This window comes from Lipotes vexillifer, unplaced genomic scaffold, assembly GCF_000442215.2.
Source record: "Lipotes vexillifer unplaced genomic scaffold, Lipotes_vexillifer_v1.1 scaffold53, whole genome shotgun sequence".
NCBI lineage: Eukaryota > Metazoa > Chordata > Mammalia > Artiodactyla > Lipotidae > Lipotes > Lipotes vexillifer.
In genome coordinates this window covers 3,504,066-3,521,867 of record NW_006791814.1, presented here as the reverse complement: position 1 = coordinate 3,521,867, position 17,802 = coordinate 3,504,066, and the positions used below count along the sequence as shown (strand labels likewise).

The window sequence follows — 17,802 nt, the reverse complement described above, 5'->3', positions numbered from 1 at the left end:
GGAAAGAGTTGGCCCCACCAACTTCCCTGCACTGTGAGGATGAGGTCTTCCTGGCACCTCCCTCCCCGCTAGCCTCTCTTAACCTCATCTTAATTTGAAAACACCTTGTCATCAGCATCCAACTCATGCCTCTCTCTTCTTCAAATCACGCATTATAGAAAATTGCCTTTTTCTCCCCAGCTCTAACAAAGATGCCAGATTTGGGCTTCCCTGGTGGCGCAGTGGTTGAGAGTCCGCCTGACGATGCAGGGGACACGGGTTCGTGCCCCGGTCCGGGAAGATCCCACATGCCGTGGAGCGGCCGGGCCTGTGAGCCATGGCCGCTGAGCCTGCGCGTCCGGAGCCTGTGCTCCGCAACGGGGTAGGCCACGGCAGTGAGAGGCCCGCGTACCGCAAAAACGAACAAACAAACAAACAAAAAGGTGCCAAATTTTTACAAAAGAAGCCGTTTGATTTTCTAAACCACAGGATAGTGTGATGACTGATCACTTCATTTGCATTTTAACTTTTATCCCCCATCAAGACTTTCTAGTCCCTCTAGTACAGCATTTTTCAAATCATTGTTCATAACCCGCTGGTGGTTAAATCAGCTTAATGAGTTCAGAAGAGTATTTTGTTATGGAAATAAAATTGAAAATGTTAAAATAGAATTACGAAGAATAGAAAATACAGTGCAAGCCACGTACTAAATGTATCTATATCTATATCTGTCAACTGCGTCCTAATGTAAATGTATTTCTTATTGCATGTCCATGATTAAAAGGACATGCACATTTAAGAAATACAGCTTTAATGTCTTGTAGTCTCATGTGCTTGGGTTCTGGCATAATGGAACTCACGATTCCCTTCTTTCCTCCCTCCCTCCCTCCCTCCCTTCCATAGATATAAAACCTGCATCACAGTCTGGAATTCTCCCCACCTCCCGCCTTCTCTTTCTCCCTCTTCAACAAACCTCTTCCATGTCTAATCCCATCTAGTGCTGCTTCTTGGTGGAGTCGAACTAATGCAACCAGAATCCCTGTTTGGGAGAAAACTTGTATTGAGAAATATACCAATACCTTGCTCAGGGTGGAGGGTGGACCCAAGGATGCTCAGTTTAAACCAAAGGGGCCCTAAACTAACCTCTAAGGAAGGCAGGTCCTATTCACGGAGGAGCCTTCATTCAGCTGAGCTCAGAGGTACGTCTAGATCTGTAGGTCTGGGGACAGATGCTGAACTTGAGGGGATTATGGTGTGAGGCCGAACCAAGAGGATCCTGACGCCGAACACACCATGGGGGCAGGGACGAGACAGTGAGGTCATCACAGTGTCAGTCTGGCCAAGAGGGGACTCGGGAGCGCAGACATGTGTCAACATGATGGGTACCCCCAGAAGACCCCCAGGGAAGCAACTTTCTCTACCAATATTTGGGCAGGTAGATTTCTTGGGGGAAACTAGAAAGGATACAGAGTCCTCCATGTGGGTGGGCAGGGAAGAGAAACAGCTCATACACGAAGCGCTTAGAGACAAATAATAGCATTGTTATGGCTACCATGCTGAGCATTTTATAAGCATTATAGCATTTAATTTTCAAAACAACCCCATAAGGTAAGGGTTATTAACATATCCATTTTATGCATAAAAAAAGCTAACGATCAGAGGGGGTGGGTAACTTGCTCAACACAGCAAGCAGCTGGAGGGACTCAGATTTAAATCCAGGTCTCCGGAAGTCCAAAGCCAGGCACAGAGACACGGTACGAGTGTCCAGGGTAAGGGGCCGTAGCAGAGGCTAAGCTCCTATTCCCAGAGGACAGTTTTGTTTCTGGTGTCATTGGCTGGCCTTTGGTCACCTGCGCTGTGGATACCTGCGTGGGTGGCAGGCTTCCGCTATGTGCGGAACCTGGGCACAGAACCTGGTCCCTACCACACTGGGGGTTATGAGAAGATACAGTTCCAGTTTACTGTGACCAAGGTCACAATGGTGGGGACGTGCAGAGAAGGGCACAGCCAATTTGCTGGCTGGAGTTAACCCGCTTCTCCTAGCAGGGGCACAGCAAGTAAGAACACATCACGTACACAAGGCAGGTGAAAGGGGGCGGGGAGGAGGAATCTTATGTGCAAAGGCATAGGGGTCTGAGGTCTGGGGTTCCCAAGCGAGAAAAGGAGTCCTGTGGGATGGAGGAGTGACCGCCTCAGGCTGACCCTTTGGGCCCAGGATCTCGGGCAGGGGACCCATGCTTTGCTGTCGCCCTGTGCCTTTAGCCGAAGCCTAATTCATCAGGTCCAGCTGCTGCCAGGGCTGCAGATGTCGCTTGAGTCTTTTGGTCCGACAACCCATACTCTGTCCGCTCATGATTTCTGAGAACAGGCTGCTCTGGTTGCCCTTAGCTGGCACACCACACAGTCCCCAAGACACAGCTAGCAGAATCCTGCCTCCAGGTCACACAGAGGTCCTGGTGATCCCCCTGGCCTGGGTTCCCTTTCTTTTCCCCCGGTACATGCTGTTTCTAATTCTGCATAGGCCCTTGGTGCACAATTAAAGCCTCACAATCTAAGGAGATGCGGCCTGAAGTCCTTCTGATCCCAGGCTGCGGATGGCCCTCACACCAGGGTTTCTGCTTTAAGGCCTAGCCAAAAGGAGGCATGGGGGGCTGGGACGAGTCAGGAGCCATAGGCAGAGGTGTGGATCCTCTGCATCCTCTGGGGAAAAAGGTTTGCAACTGTCACAGGTGTGATGACATTCTCAAGGCAGACAGAAACGCAAGTGACAGTTCTGTGTGTCCAAAAACAACGGAGAACTCAGGACTCAGCTGAGGATGATGGCGATCCAGTGGTTCTGAGTGGGATCAGAATCCCCTGGAGGGCTGGTTAAACACAGGTTGAGGGCCCAGGAGGGGCCTGAGAATCTGCATCTCTTAACAACTTCCCAGGTGATGTTGATCTTGCTGGCCATAGGATCCTGTTTTAGATGTAGATACTGCTGGAGCCCCAACGAGAACAATTCCTGGGAGTGTTGACTGTGAAAGGTTCGTGGCTGCCTCCTTCTCTAAGAATTGCCCTTGGCCAATGGGAGCCTTTCTGCCTAGGAACTTACACACATGCCCCACCCATCCTGGTCTGTGACCAATGACTGACACCACACACAGGAGTCTAATTCATGCTTAAGAGCTCCCTATGGAACCAGGTAGACCTCCCTCTGGCACGGATCTGGACACCACCTGGAATATCTCATTTACTCCTTGCAAATATCCCATAAGGAAACTGCAGCACAGAGAGGGTGAGTAGGCGGCTGAGGTCACACAGCTGATCACACATCTGACCTTGGAGCTCCCACCCGCCTCTCCCCCAGCCACTAGGCTCTGAGTTGCAATGTTGAGGGCACAAGACACTTGGGGTCAAGGGAACGAGGTTCCTGTCCTGCCTCCACCACTTCCTGGCTGTCTCTGGACAAGCCACTTGCCCTCTGAGTCTCAGGTACGCATCTGTTAAATGAGGCTAATTCCATCTCCCTCCAAATTTGATGGGAGGGTTAGATGAGATAAGGTGGGCCATAAGATGGAATAGACTATAGGGTCCCCATCTGGGTTATTTACCAACAATAATGTAGGCAGCACTCTACAGTTTGTGAGGTGTTTACACAGGCAGCATTAATTTTCCTTCATTTCTTCACTCACTCAGTCATTCAACAAACCCGTATCGGACACCTGCTACATCTCACACAAGAAGCTAAGCACCAGGACCATCCATCCACACATCTGGTTCTCACAGCCACCCTGTGGGGTAAATAGCATCAGCTCCATCTCACCTGAGGCTCAGAGAGAGGGAGTTACGCCCAAGGTCACCCACCAGGGCACAAGAGACTCCATACTCCCGGTTAAGTGCTACCACTTGGACCCCGGCTGTCACCATCACAGCTGGGGCCACAGCCCAAGCCAGCTGGTGTGCTGAAACCTCTCCCAGGATGCCCTTCCTCTCGAAATGCTCTTGGTGTCTCGACTTCAGGAGTATATCGATGCTCTCTTCTGGAGCCTTAATATTTTGATGAGTTTTATTTGTGTTGCTGCCTTTTATAAAGACCCCGAGTTCTAAATGGACAAAGCCACAAGATGAGAGAAAGAGGGCATGGGACTGACTTTTTATTATCCGGCAGAGCAAGGGGAAAATGACTCCAATAGATCTCAAGTTTTATGTGCTCCAGACATTCTGCCGAGCCAGAGATGGTTTCTCAGCAATGCCCATGGTACATTAAAAGCTCATTTTCCCAAACGTGGTACTGAATATGCACTCGGAGGAATGAGCCATTATACTGGGTAATATCGAAGCTGCAGCTGACGAATGTTGCTGAGATTTTCCGTGAATTCTCCCTCGTGACTCGGGAGCAGGTCTCAGAGGGAGAGGTACTCTTCTGAGCTGGGCATCTGGCCCAGAAAGGAAGTTAAATGCCTGGCCCTTGCACCCTTCGCGGCCAGAGGGTCATGGCTCCGATTAGGAGCCTGGCAGGGGGTGGGGAGGACGGACACCAGAGGGCACCTAAGTGATCGTAAAACATCACAACCGTTTGGTGAATCTCAGCAGAAGAGGTGGCAATTGGGTCTGAATAAGGACATCCAGGCAGGTGTGAAGTTTCCTCCCCTCAGGCTTCTGCTGCTGTTCTCTGGCCCCTAAGGCCCAGCCCCAAGGCCACCACCTCCAGGAGGTCCTCCCTGCTACTACTCTCCTCTGAGCTTGTCAGCACTCCTCTGCTCCTCACTCCAAGCTAGCACCTCACACTTCATGCTGTGGTTACTTATGAACGTGAATGGCTTGACTCAGAGTCGGTTAAAGGGCTTCTCTATCTTGGCTCATTCACCCCCTTGCTCATTCAATAATTCACATGAAGGCTATACAGGTTGGCTAATGGAGTGCACAGGCTGGAGAGTCAGCCCATCTGGGTTCAAATCTGGGCGCCACCACTTAGTGGTGGTGTAGCCAAGTGATTTATCTCTCTGTGCCTCTGTCTTTCTCATCTGCAAAATGGCAACAATAATACCCTTCAACAGGATGAAGGATTAAATGAGATAACAAATATAAAGGGCTTAAGTGGGTGTCAAGTATATAATAAATGCTACATAAATGTTAGCAGATTACAGATAATTCATCCATTTATTTAGAAAAAGTTCACCGAGAGGATATAGGGGTCAAACAAGGAGTGGTCCTTGCCTTCCAAAGGCCAAGATAAGGAATCTGTGACCACAGGGAGTGTGAGTGGTGCTCCAGGGGGCTAGCCATCATGGTTCTGTTCTTGGAGATCCTCCATATCAGTGAGCTGCTGGCTCTTGTCTGGCACAGGGGTTGTGGGTGAATAAGACAGCCACAGGGAGAGCCAAGCGGACACCAAGCTGAAATCATGGCTGCCATTACCCTTCCCCCTCCCCCAGGCTGTGGGCACCCCAGGGCATCTTTGAATCCCCTGTGACTTAGATACCACCCTGCGGGCAACCTCGATTCACCCCATATATGGCGTGAAGGGTGCAGAGAGCACTGGGCTTGGAGCCAGAGACCTGGATTCAAGTTCCATATCTACCCTTTTTCTCACTGTGTGACCCTGGACAATAATCTCCCTTCTCCCATTCATTCCGTCGATAAACAGAGACTGAGGGTTATCTGCGAGCCAGGCCCTTGTTAGATGCTGGTGCCAGAGAAAAGCATAAAGCACAGACCCAGCCTTCAGGCTGTGACAGGCTGGTGGTACAGACGGGCATCTAAATGGCCAACCACATATTTCCATGAATTCAGACTGATCTCACCTTTATTTAAATTTTTGATACACAGTACATCATATTTTTTGGTGGTAATTTTGGTTTATAAAAATACTGCATGAAAAAAATGACTTATCTTGATTCCTGAGTTTTTGGCTACATCCTCAAGTTTTGTGATGGAGGCAAGTGCCTACACCCAGCCCAAAGGATCCAGAGAGCCTCCAAGAGAAGATGACTTCTGAATTGGGTGCTAACGCAGGAGCAGGAGTCCGCCAGGTTGACAGGGGGGAAGGGGCTTCCAAGCAGAGGGAACAGCATGTGGTGGTTCTCCAACAGGGGTGATTTTGACTGGGGGGTGCTCCTAGAGGCCAGGGATGATGGGTAGAGGCCAGGGATGCTGCTAGACATCCTCCAACGCACAGAACTGCCCCCACAACAGAAACTGATCCTGCCCCCAATACTGGTAGGTCCAAGAATTGTGAAACGCCACGCTAAAGCACCAAGGGGTGAAACATCATGGCGTCATGCTACCTTGGGCTGATTCCTTGGCTTCTCTAAGCCTCAGTTTCTGCATCTGAGAAATGGGGATAAAAATGCTGCCTACTTTAGAGGGTTATTGGGAAGAGGCAGTGGCACCACATCTGTACACAGCAGGTGCTCAGTAAAGAGCCCTATGTTTTCCTGCTTTGAACACCCCTCAAACTTTATAGCAAACCCGTCTCAAAAGAGACAGCTTCCCTGGGTTCCAAAGAACACTGGGACATGGAAAAGAATACGTTTTGTTCTTTCCCGACCTTCCTCTTCGAGAAAACCATGAGTCTTATCTCTCAACAGACGTGAGCCTGTTCGAAGAGAACTAGCCCGTGTGTTGGCTTATCACTGGCCTGAGTTTTAACAGGGACTGAATTTTTATGGCTGCGTTATAAACCTTTGCAAAAACCATTTTTTAAACTAAAATACGCTGACAGGTTCTTAACTACTATAGCTACTAAATTAAGCATGAGAGATGGGGTTGGTGGTGGGGTGCAAAAGGAAACAAAAGTGCCCTGAAAGAGTCAGTGGAGGTAAAATAATGTTCATTAAAAATAGAAAAACAAACACACAAAAACATCTTTTGTGTTCAACTTCATACTCCTACATCATAATGGTTCCAGTAAAAGGCCATTTCCCCCTGAGATAATAAAAGAATTGAATTTTTCCTTATCGGTCATCTATTTTTCTAGCTGAAGCTATTACTCCCGCTCTGGGGTTGCTAGGCAACAAGAAATATTAATAGCAGCTTTTATTAGCTTAGCTTTTGCAGCGGAGTACCAGAATGAGAAAATGGGAAACATAAATGTGTTACATAAATCTTTCAACCTTTCAGAGCCGGTGTTAGTCTCTGTTTTCATAATGATTTATTGAAGTGATGGTTCATTTATGAGAAAAAGGAGTACAGGATAAGAAAACGGAGCAGTCCCCTGCAGGACTGTTTGAAAATAAATAATTATAGCAGGGGAGCAAAAGCTGTTTAAAGCCATTTTTCCGAGTTTTATGAAATGTAAAAAGACATTTCTTTCGCTTATTGCCTCTAAAAAACAGGGGGAAGGAGTTTCTTATGGACTCTGCGTAATATAAAGAAACCTCTGGACTCCAGGTCCCCCCGCCCCCGTGTAGGAGCCTCAGAGGCCCATTTCGGAGATAAGTACCCCACTCCCACCTCCAGAGGGAAGTTAGCCAAAAACATGGCAACCAGGAAAAGTTCAGGCTGTAGAAGCCCTTGCAGACACCCTACTTTTACTAAGATGGATCCTTCCCCTGGTCACGCAGCCAAGAGGAGTTGGGTTCGGGGCCCTCACTTTCTTGGCAAGCAGAGGAACTGTCACTTTGCTGATGCTCTCAAGCGCTGAGCCTTGACCAAGGCCCTAGTTTAATGAATATGCCCGTCCCCTGTCCACCCCCAGCCTCTGACCTGCCCTCCCCGACACCCACGTCTTGGACCAGCCCCACGTTGGCGACTCAGCCCAACAACGGCTCCAGCAAAGCCGACCCCAGGCAGGTCAGGCTGGACAAACATAGATACCCAAACCTCATCAGTGAAATGAATAAATTAATAAACAGAGTAGCTTACATTTATTGCATGCCCACTGTGTGCCAGGCAACTGGGTGCTTGCCTACATCTGATCATTGAATCCCCATAAGCTCCAATAAGGCAAGTAACACTACCTCCATTTTACATATGAAAAAACCTGAGGCCCCAGGGCAATTAACCCCTTGCTCTGGGTCACAGGGTGGAAGGTAACAAATGGTGGAACTGCATTTTGAACTTAGGTTGGCCTAACCCCAGAGCCCACGCTCCTAATCACTGGGTAATACTATACATCAAGAAAACAAAACACACACACACACACACACACACACACACACACACAATATGATCACAAATTCCTGCCCTCCCCTGCATTCATGCCCTTCTGCAATGTGACTCTGCCATTTCTCCCTTCACGAGGTGGGGTCTATTTCTGGACATTAGCAAATATGATGCAAGCTGAGGTTTGAGGTGGTTGCACATCGGAGCCTCTTTCTTGATGCTCTTGGGAGCCCTGTGGCCATCACCATGTGAACAAGCCTAGGCCACCATGTGAGGAAAGACCTGTGACCACGTCATCCCCACTGACCCCAGCCAACTGCTGAGATGTGAACAGGGCCATCCTAGGCCATGCAGCTCCAGCCAAGCTGCAAGCTGGCCGCAGAAGTCAGCCAAGCCAGTCCAGATCAAAAGAACTACCTTGCTGACCCGCGGAAGCACAAGAAATAGTAAAAGTTCATTGTTTGCTTTAAGCCACTAAATGTTGGGGTAGTTTGTTACACAGCAAAAACTAACTGATTCAATTGTAAAACAACGACAACAACAAAGAAAAACAAATCATGCATGGGGCAGGGGGAGGTGTCTCTACTGGTCCTGTGGCTCAGAAGACCAGACGACCAAAGGTTGGGGGTCTTTGGTCCCTTTTTCTTAGACTCCAGAGGGGATCCCCTGCATCTCAATTTGTGAGAATCAAATAGAGGGAGACCAAGTCTCCTGGGTGGAGAAGGAATAAGTCAGGGAAGGGAGGAGGACAGAGAGAGGAGACTGGAGGGGAAGAGTGAGAAGAGAAAGAGAAGGGGGAAGGAGGTGTGGGGGGGTGAATATTAAGGACCTTCCCTGGTCAATACACAGGCCCTGCCCATAAGCTCTGAGCCCTGCCCCCAGGCTCCAGACCCTAAGCCAGGGCTGCAGGTTCTCTCATGGGAAGCACCTCCAAGGCAAGGGGGTGAAGTGCAACTAAGAAACTGCCCAGCCCTCTCCCCAAAAGCCCATCCTAGGATCCTAGCCAGGAAAGACCCTTCACTTGGTATGGCCCCCAGCCCTCTCAGAAGATCCAGCCTTGGCGAGACAATTTGGGAGAGAGCCCTAGAACACAAAGGGTCTAAAACTACCAGTCTAGCACTCAGGATTTTAATCCAAGTTGATAAGTTTTGAGCCCCCCAGGCCAGTGGCATGTGTTGCGGTGGTAGCAGGGTCTCTCCAACCCCAAACCCATATGCTTATCCAGAGCGTCACAGCTGGCAAAGCAATTATCCCCATTTTCCTATTTGTGAGTTCACCAGAGATGGAATCCCAATCCGCATTCTATAGAAGGGAAAACTGAAGCTGGGAGAGAAGTGACTTATCCAAATTCCCAGAGAAAGTAGTAAACAAGAGTCGATGCTGGAGGAGGATGTTCGAATGACGGCTGTGTGCCACCCCTGTGCTAACTGAAGCCCAAGACTGGACCACAGAATTTTAGTGACCCACAGGGCTCATCTTAGGGAGACCCCACATTTCCCAAATCACCGGAACCCATGGCTGAGTCTGCCAGAACTCACTTCCCATCGAGCCCCGTCTCCACCTGCCCAAGGCTCTCCCAGGAGTTTCTCTAGTCTCGAAAAAGGTGCAGGTTCCCCAGGAACTTATCTGGAGGCATCAAGCTTTGTCCGTTCCCAGGATAATTCCTCTTCTGGGTAAGCCAGGACCGTAAGCTCGAGCATTTCCCAAGGACGACTCCAAAGTAAATTATTTCAGACGTAACAGAGGCTGCGTAATAAATTCCACTCTTCTAGTTTCTTTGGGTATTTTAGAAACTGATTTATACATACAATCTCTCTCTCTCAAAATGAGACAATCAACACAGGATAAAATTATTGAGTTATGAAAATAGGGGTCAGATGGAGGTGCGGTGCTTTAAATTAAACTGGCAAAATATATCTTTCATACTAAATTGACTCTTTTTGTCTTGGAAATGAATGTTTAATCAGTTAAGATGCTGAAGTCGAGGGAGAAGGCTTAAGCATATTTAATTTTGTAAAAGGAGCCCGCTGCTCCTTGTATAGGACTCCCGCCGGCAGCCATACCTTTAAAGCAGAAGAGCCAATTCCCATGCATGCTGGGAGACCACGCGGGCCGGGCAGGGGACCAAAAGGAATTGGTGGCCTCTGGCATCAGAACCAAAAGGGCTTGGCGTTAATGAGATGGCTGTCAAACACCTTGGCCTCATCCACTGCTCCAAGGACCACATCCTTGACATCTCAGCCTGTGCAGAGAGTACCTGAGGCATCCTGGTCATTGGCGCATCCTCTGTGCCACTGGTGACCCTGCAGCCAAGCTGCTCCATCCCTTGGGCACCTGCTAAAACTGAGAGGTGCATGGTAGACAGCTGCCAGTAAATTCTGGTTTTGTGACCTAATAACTATGTTATACTCATTCATTCATAAACTACTGGTGTCAGGTCATCACTTCCTTTAGGAAGCAATAACCCCATATCTGAGCCAGCTGCCTCTTCTAGGGGGACAGAGCAACATGCACTGATTCTATCAGAGCATTTACTGCATTTTTGAAAATGAGCTCTTCACCTGTCTCTCCACCTGTACCAGGAGTTCCTCAAGGGCATTTTGTAGATCCAGAGTTCAGAACAATGCCTGGTACCTAGCTGGCTCTCAATCAAGGCTGATCACTGTGGTTAAGTCCAAAAATGGCCTCTTCAAGACATCAGATTCGAATCCCTGGAACCTGTAAATGGTACTGTATTTGGAAAAAAGAGTCTTTGCAGATGTGATTAAGTTAAGGCTCTTGGGATGGGGAGATGATCCTAGATTATTCCTAAATGCCCTAAGTACTTAACCATCCTTATAAGAAAGGCAGAGGGAGATTTCTGACAGAAGAGAAGGCGATGTGATGACAGGCAGAGATTGGAGTGATGCAGCCACAAGCCAAGGACAGCTGTGGCTATCACAAGAGGCTAGGAGAAGTATGGGATGGATTCTTTCCCAGAGTCCCTGGAGGAAGGTCACTCCTCCTGACACCTTGACCTTGGTCCAATGATACAGATTTTGGACCTCCATCTTCCAGAGCTGTGAGAGAATAAATTTCCGTTTTTTTTTTTTTTTTTTTGTGGCACGCGGGCCTCTCACTGTTGTGGCCTCTCCCGTTGCGGAGCAACAGGCTCCGGATGCGCAGGCTCAGCGGCCACGGCTCACGGGCCCAGCCGCTCCGCGGCATGTGGGATCTTCCCCGACCGGGGCACGAACCCGTATCCCCTGCACCAGCGGCGGACTCTCAATCACTGCGCCACCAGGGAAGCCCAATTTCCATTGTTTTTAAGCCACGGAGTTTGTGACAATTGCTAGAGCAGCCACAGGAAACTAATACAATCACCTACCTGCTCTGAGCCTCCATTTCCTCACTGCAGTCGTTCCTGCCTCACTCGGAACTTGGGGGCATTAAGTGGGAAAATGTTTGTAAAGCCTCCTGCACAATGCTTAACATCTAGAGGGTGCTGACACAAATTCCAGCATCACCCACATAGCATGCGCATCCATACACAAAGACACACACCTTCAAGCTTCAGCTCAGACAAATTTAAAACAATTGTCTTCAAGGGTGCTTTGTCCCTCTTTGCCATTATAGTCCCAATGGATGGACACGTTCTTATTTGGTTTCCTACTTGGTCCGGCAGCCTTCCCCTGGGTAAAATAGTTCGGCTTATCTTTCATTTCATAACGAGGGAATATAAAACCCAGTGAACCCTTGAAAACTCTTCCTAATGGAAGAATTAAAGCTATCTGAATTTGTGAAGCATCTTAAACATGCACTAGTTTTTAAAGAAATCTGGAAAATGGCTACAAAGTACCTATTTGGACTGAGCCCAACAAATGCATTTTCTAGGAGGAAGGATGGGGGGGTCATCTCTGATAAATAGATAATATCCTTTGTAATTATCAGAGCTATTATAACCAGGTGGCCCTACCAAGGTACCTGTGAGTATCTGCAGTCTGTTCCTTTAGGTAAATGAAACTAATGGGAAAACACTGCCATTTGGTTACAGTGCGAATTCATTTTTATGACTAATAATAACAATAGCAAATATTCCCTGATTGTTTACTCTCTGCCAGACATTTGTTAAGACTTTACATACATTATCTCAGATACACGTCACTGCAAGAAAAGAGGACTGAAGCTCGGGATGTGGGACCAGGATTAATACGGGTCCGTGGGATGCCGGAGCCCACGCATTTATCACTAGCCCACACTGTCTCCACTGACCACCAGCATCCCAGACCAGTGACACTGTGGACCAGAACTGCAGCTAGACACACCCCTTATCCACGGCCCTCCCCAGGGTACACACCAGAGACGTCTGCAGGGCCCCGCCCCTGCCTCTGTTACCATAAATCTCGAACCAGGAGGGTCTGGAATTGTGAGGTTTTTCTTAGGAAATTAGCTGGGCAAGCAGCTAAGGTAAAAGCGTTGTAACAAAGTGGAATTAAAACCACATGGCTGTGGAATCCGCAGGTCTCAGAGAGAGAAGGGGAAGCGGAGAACCTGCATTATTGATGGGCTCGTTCCTCAACAAATGGAGCATCAATTTCCATTGAGCACTTTAGTCAGACCCTGAACAGTATAAAATGTGGGGCTTGAGTTGGCTTCCTCCCTCCCTCCCTCTCTCCTTCTCTCCTTTTACATCTCACTAGCTTCGAAAAAACAAAAGTGACGCGGCTCTCAAAAGTATACATAGAGTATACCAGGTTTTTTTTTTAAGCAAGGAGATTTGGCGGTCATAAGAGTAAACAATAAATAAATAAAATACAGTTAAGACTGTTAGACGATAAACTGTATACCTGAAGGTCCCAGGCATCTGCTAGAATTGGGCCACAAATTTGGCCATGACCTCTGAGCAGCCTCTGCAGAGATAAACATGATCCATCCAACATCATGTGATTCTGATAGGAAATCAATTTAGCGGCCCCTCCTCCCCTCCATAGGCGTGTTTGTGACAAAATCAAGGACTGCTTCCTCCTGGACACAGTGGTGGGTCCAGCCATGCTGTCATGGTCCTCCCTGGAAGACCCAAACTGTCACCTGCCAGAGACATCAGGGAAGATGTTGGCTGCTGGAAGCCTTCATGCCTGCTGTGCAGATGACACTAATGATACTGCTGGAGTTCCTGGATCCAGCTATGCCTGAAACCCTTTGTCCACCCCTGGATATTTCAGTCTTTTTTTTTTTTTGCATCAGCTTATTTGAGTTTGATTACTGTCACTTAGGAATGAACTTAAGGGTTGTGACTAGCTGTGAAGGAAAAAGCAAAAATAAACACACATCACAGTCATTCAGGAGAGGTACTAGAATTCCCTTAAGGAGGTTTTCCCATTGTACAAAAAAATCTCTACTGATCCTCTATAGGTCTTGATTGTTCAAAGCAACCATCCATGCTGAAGAATCATACATTTCCTCAGCATGGTATTCAGGATCTTTATGATCAGGCTCTGCTAGCTTTCACTCCTCTCTCCCTATATAACTCCGTGTCCTTTCTCTCCAGCCCAATAAAAAGAATGACCTACATGCCACTCCTAAGCACAGCATGAGCCTCCTGCCTCTTGCTTTTGTACATGCTGTTCCCTCAGCCTGGAAGGTCCTTTCCTTCCCTGGTCTGCCTGCCAAATTTCCACACATCCTCAAAACTCTAAGTCAGTAATCACCCTCTTCCCTGCTAGCTTAAGCAATACGATATTTTAAAAATAATCTATTTATATGAAATGTGCATAATAGGCAACTATACAGTAGATCAGTGGTTGCCTAGGGCTAGATGATGGGGGCATTTGGGGATGACGGTTAAAGGGTATAAGGTTTCTTTTGGGGGTAATGAAAAGGTACTAAAATAGATTGTGTTGATGGTCACACAACTCTGTGAATATTCTAAAAGCTACCGAACCACATACTTCAAATAGGTGAACTGTATAGTAGGTGAATTATATTTCAATAATAAAGACTTTTTTTTTTTGGCCACACCAAGCAGCTTGTGGGATTCTTAGTTCCCTGACCAGGAATCGAACCCAGGGCCCCTGCAGTGGAAACACAAGAGTCCTAACAATTGGACCGCCAGGGAAGTCCCCCTCAATAAAGTCTTTAAAAAATAAAGATGAGACTATACTATTAAAAATAATAATAAAACAAATAATACCGAGATATTATAAACTCAGCTTCAGAAATAAGTAGTGTGAGGACATAAATTTCCCTCCATGCCCACCCCCAATATTCTGCAGACCCCCATGCAAGTAACCAACCAAGCCCAGACCCTGCCCATGAGCAGAGGGTCCTCAGCAAGGCACTGGCATTCTGCTCCCCCTCAACTCCCTTTCCTGATGTAACCAGCAGGAACCATGGCAGGTAAAAGGGACTCACCGTGGGCAACTGGCCCGATAGCAGGTGGCTGTCCTGGGCCAGCATGTTGGACACCATGATGGCTGGGAGGTCCATGGCCTGGTAGGAGTAAGCAGGGAGCAGCCCGTTGGGCGTGAGGCCGTGGCACAGTGAGTGGTAGCCGGCTTCGTGGTCCCCCAGGTGCAGGAGGGATGGCTCGGGGAGGTTGGGAGGTGTTATTGGGGGGATCTCATAGTCTTCGTTGCTCTCGTTCTGGCTGTTGTAGGTCTAAAACATCAAAAGGGCATGTTGTTGAGGGTCAATGTCTTACAGCTGCAGCACAGGTTTGACAGCACCAAAAATAACAACAATGATAACCCCTTGGCAAAGGAGAGAGGGGATGATCCCTCTGCAAGGCACACAGTCAAGATGGCCCAGTCAGACTCCTGACCCATCCCCAAATGGGTGCTTCCTCCTACTATACAGCCTGTATACAGAAACCTGCCCTCCTGGAGAATGGTGTCAGCTCCTGTTCACCTGTTCTTCTCTGTTTTCCCACCAGATCTGGCCCCTGCAGCCCACCATGAATCCATCTGTCCACACCCACCCATTTTACAGATGGAAAAACTCAGGTCCAAGAGGAAAGCGGCCCATGCAGGACTAGTAGAAGAGCTGGGAGTGGAGCTGAAGTATCCTGACTCCCTGCCCCATGGTCTTCCAGGGCAGCTGGGGGACCTTCTCTTATATGTTCCCAACTGGGTCCTCTCTTGGTCTTTCTCATCTTGGTAAACGGTAAAAACATTCCCCCAGGAGCACAAGCTACGAGCCACACTGGACACCTTCCTTTCCAAACATTATTTGTTCATTTTTCCCACCTCACTGCACTGACCAGGAAGCTCCATTACAATGCTGAATAGAAATGGTTACGAGTGGACACCCTTGCTTTTTTCCTTATCTTAAGTAGCTCAATATTTTTACCACTAAGCATGATTTGCCATAGGTTCTTACAGGTATTTTATAACAGGTTAAGGGCATTCCTTTTTCTTTCAATTATGCATCAAATTTTATTGAATTCCTTTTCCCTGCATCGACTGAAAGTCTCAAGTGACTTTTTCCTTTAATTCAGTTAATATGGTAAATCGCTACACTTGGTTTTTCTAATGTGAAAACAACCTTGCATTTCTGGAATAGACCCTACTTGGTCACTTTATGTATTATTAGATTTTGATTGCTGACATTTTGTCTAGGATTTTTGCATCTAGTTCACGCGTAAGATGGGCCTATGATTTTCCTTTTTCATACTGCCTTTGTTGGGTTTTAGTACCAAGGTTATGTTAGCCAGGGGAATCATTCCTCCTTTTCTATGCTCTGAGAGCAATTAGGTCTAGGAGAAGACTTATGTGTGAACTGCAAGACGGATCCAAGAAAACATGAAGGAGAAGTTTCAAGATGTAGAGGACAAAGTGAGGGTGTCTAATGGACATCTGTTCAATCAGCCTTCTGGAGGGAGAACAGTGAGAATGGGGCAGAGGAATAACTGAAGAGATAATGGTTGGGAATATTCCAGATGAAGGACACCAAAGGTACTGGTGAATATGATGGTAAATCTTACAACAGTCATAAAATATAATGTGTAGAGAAGGAAAAAAACATGAAACCACAACAGCATACAAGAAATCAATCTTCTAACATCCTTATATTCTTTGGTAAATTAAGTATGTGTATTAAAATAGCTAGGGCAGTTGAAGCCCATTACAATATCTGGTTCTTGTGGGTAGGCTCTCAGTAAATATTTGTTGGATGAGGTCACTGAGGGGGTGGGGATGGGTAGGATTCGAGTGGAGTTACGGTGGGAAGAAGGGCCCCATGGTCTCTAAAACACCTGCTTGTTGTTAATGCCTCTCTCCTCGGCCATCTGTGAACCTCACCACAATTCCTGGGGAAGAGCCCTAGACTGCCCTTTATAGCCACAGAAACATGCTCCGAGAGGGTAGTGCCTAGCCACACTCATGCCCCCCGCCTAGGACCCAGAGCCCAAGCCACCTCTTGCTTACTGGCTCCCTCTGCAGGGATCCTGTGAGATTATTTCACAGGTAGGCAAACAGCAGGCCAGGAAGCAGTGACCCTGCTGGCGGCAAAGGGCATCCGGAGCCATCAGGAATAGGATCCAGTCTTCTGACCCCAAGATCTGGCTCCTTCCTACCACATGAAGTTGCTTCCGAGAGCTGGACCAAGCTCACAGGTTTGGGGACCGACCCCTGCCTAGTTGCTCTATATGCATAAAACCAAAGTTATGTATCTCATACTGCACGATCTTAGCCTGTCATTGCTCTCTCTCAGCTCAGTTTCCACACTCGCACAAAGGGGGACAGGGGATGGGCTCATCCACCTTTCAAGCTCCATGGCTAAGTATACACATTAGCTGTTCTATCAATATCCATGGGATTTCAATCCAATTTGATGGGAGTCCCCCAGCTGGTGCCTGGGAGTAACAGAAGGACCAGGAGAGGGCCCAAGGAAGATCCAGTTTCTCCTGATCAAGCTTGACACACAGGTGGAAACCATGTCCTGGTAGGTCTCAGCTCTACCAAAAACAATTTCCTTGAGCAGTTTTTTCAATCAGGGAATATAAATATCCAACATTTATTGAGCATATAGTATGTGCCAGGTGTGAGCACTTTACAAAAGTTTAATGCATTTAATTCTTACAACATCGTTGTGAAGGAGGTTCTGTTATTATACAGCCATTTTATGGATACAGAAACTAAGGCACAGAGAGGGTAATTCACCTGCGAAAGTCACACAGTTAGAAAAAGCTCTCACTCCCTCCTCCCCTAATTTACACTGTCTGCAAAGGAAGGCAACGCTTTCTAGTCTGTGACTTGGATCCTGAGACTCTGGGTCCTAACAATCCTGAGAGGTAGTGCCGATCAAGGCCAAACTGAGGGCTTGGGCACCAAGAAACAGGCTTTGGTCCAGCCTTGTTATTGATGAGCTTGGGAAAGTAACTCCTCCCACTAAAAGGTGAAGATCAAAAGCACGTTTTCTTACACAGGACCCCAATCCAATGCTCTCCCTTACTGTCTCTTACCCAGAATATAGCCCCCATTGCCAGTTACTGATCACCCAATATATGGTGGATGTTTTATGTGCACATCATCTCTAATTATTTTTTCTCCGTAATTTCCTAGGTGTGTAACAAATGGTAGTGCCTCTAATATCCCAGCTGTGTCTACAGTGACCTCCTATGTCTCCTTAATTACAAGTGTGTGTCACCTATGATCTCCCTAATTCTCCAAGTGTGTCTAAACTCACCTGGGACATCCCTCAAATTCCCCAGGGAGGTCTACCTTGATGTGGGTTGTCAACTTTTTTTTTTTTTTTTTT

The 17,802-nt window shown here is 47.6% G+C and overlaps 1 protein-coding gene across 3 annotated transcripts in view; it reads right to left on the bottom strand.

The window, feature by feature from the left end:
• The window catches only part of TOX2 (TOX high mobility group box family member 2), a 111,067-nt gene that overhangs the window by 33,654 nt on the left and 59,611 nt on the right, over window positions 1–17,802 (bottom strand). For all 3 annotated transcript variants that reach the window (XM_007464758.1, XM_007464757.1, XM_007464759.1), the window contains one exon: window positions 14,458–14,703. In XM_007464758.1, coding sequence (XP_007464820.1) covers window positions 14,458–14,703 — 246 coding nt within the window. The remainder of the gene's footprint in view (window positions 1–14,457; window positions 14,704–17,802) is intronic.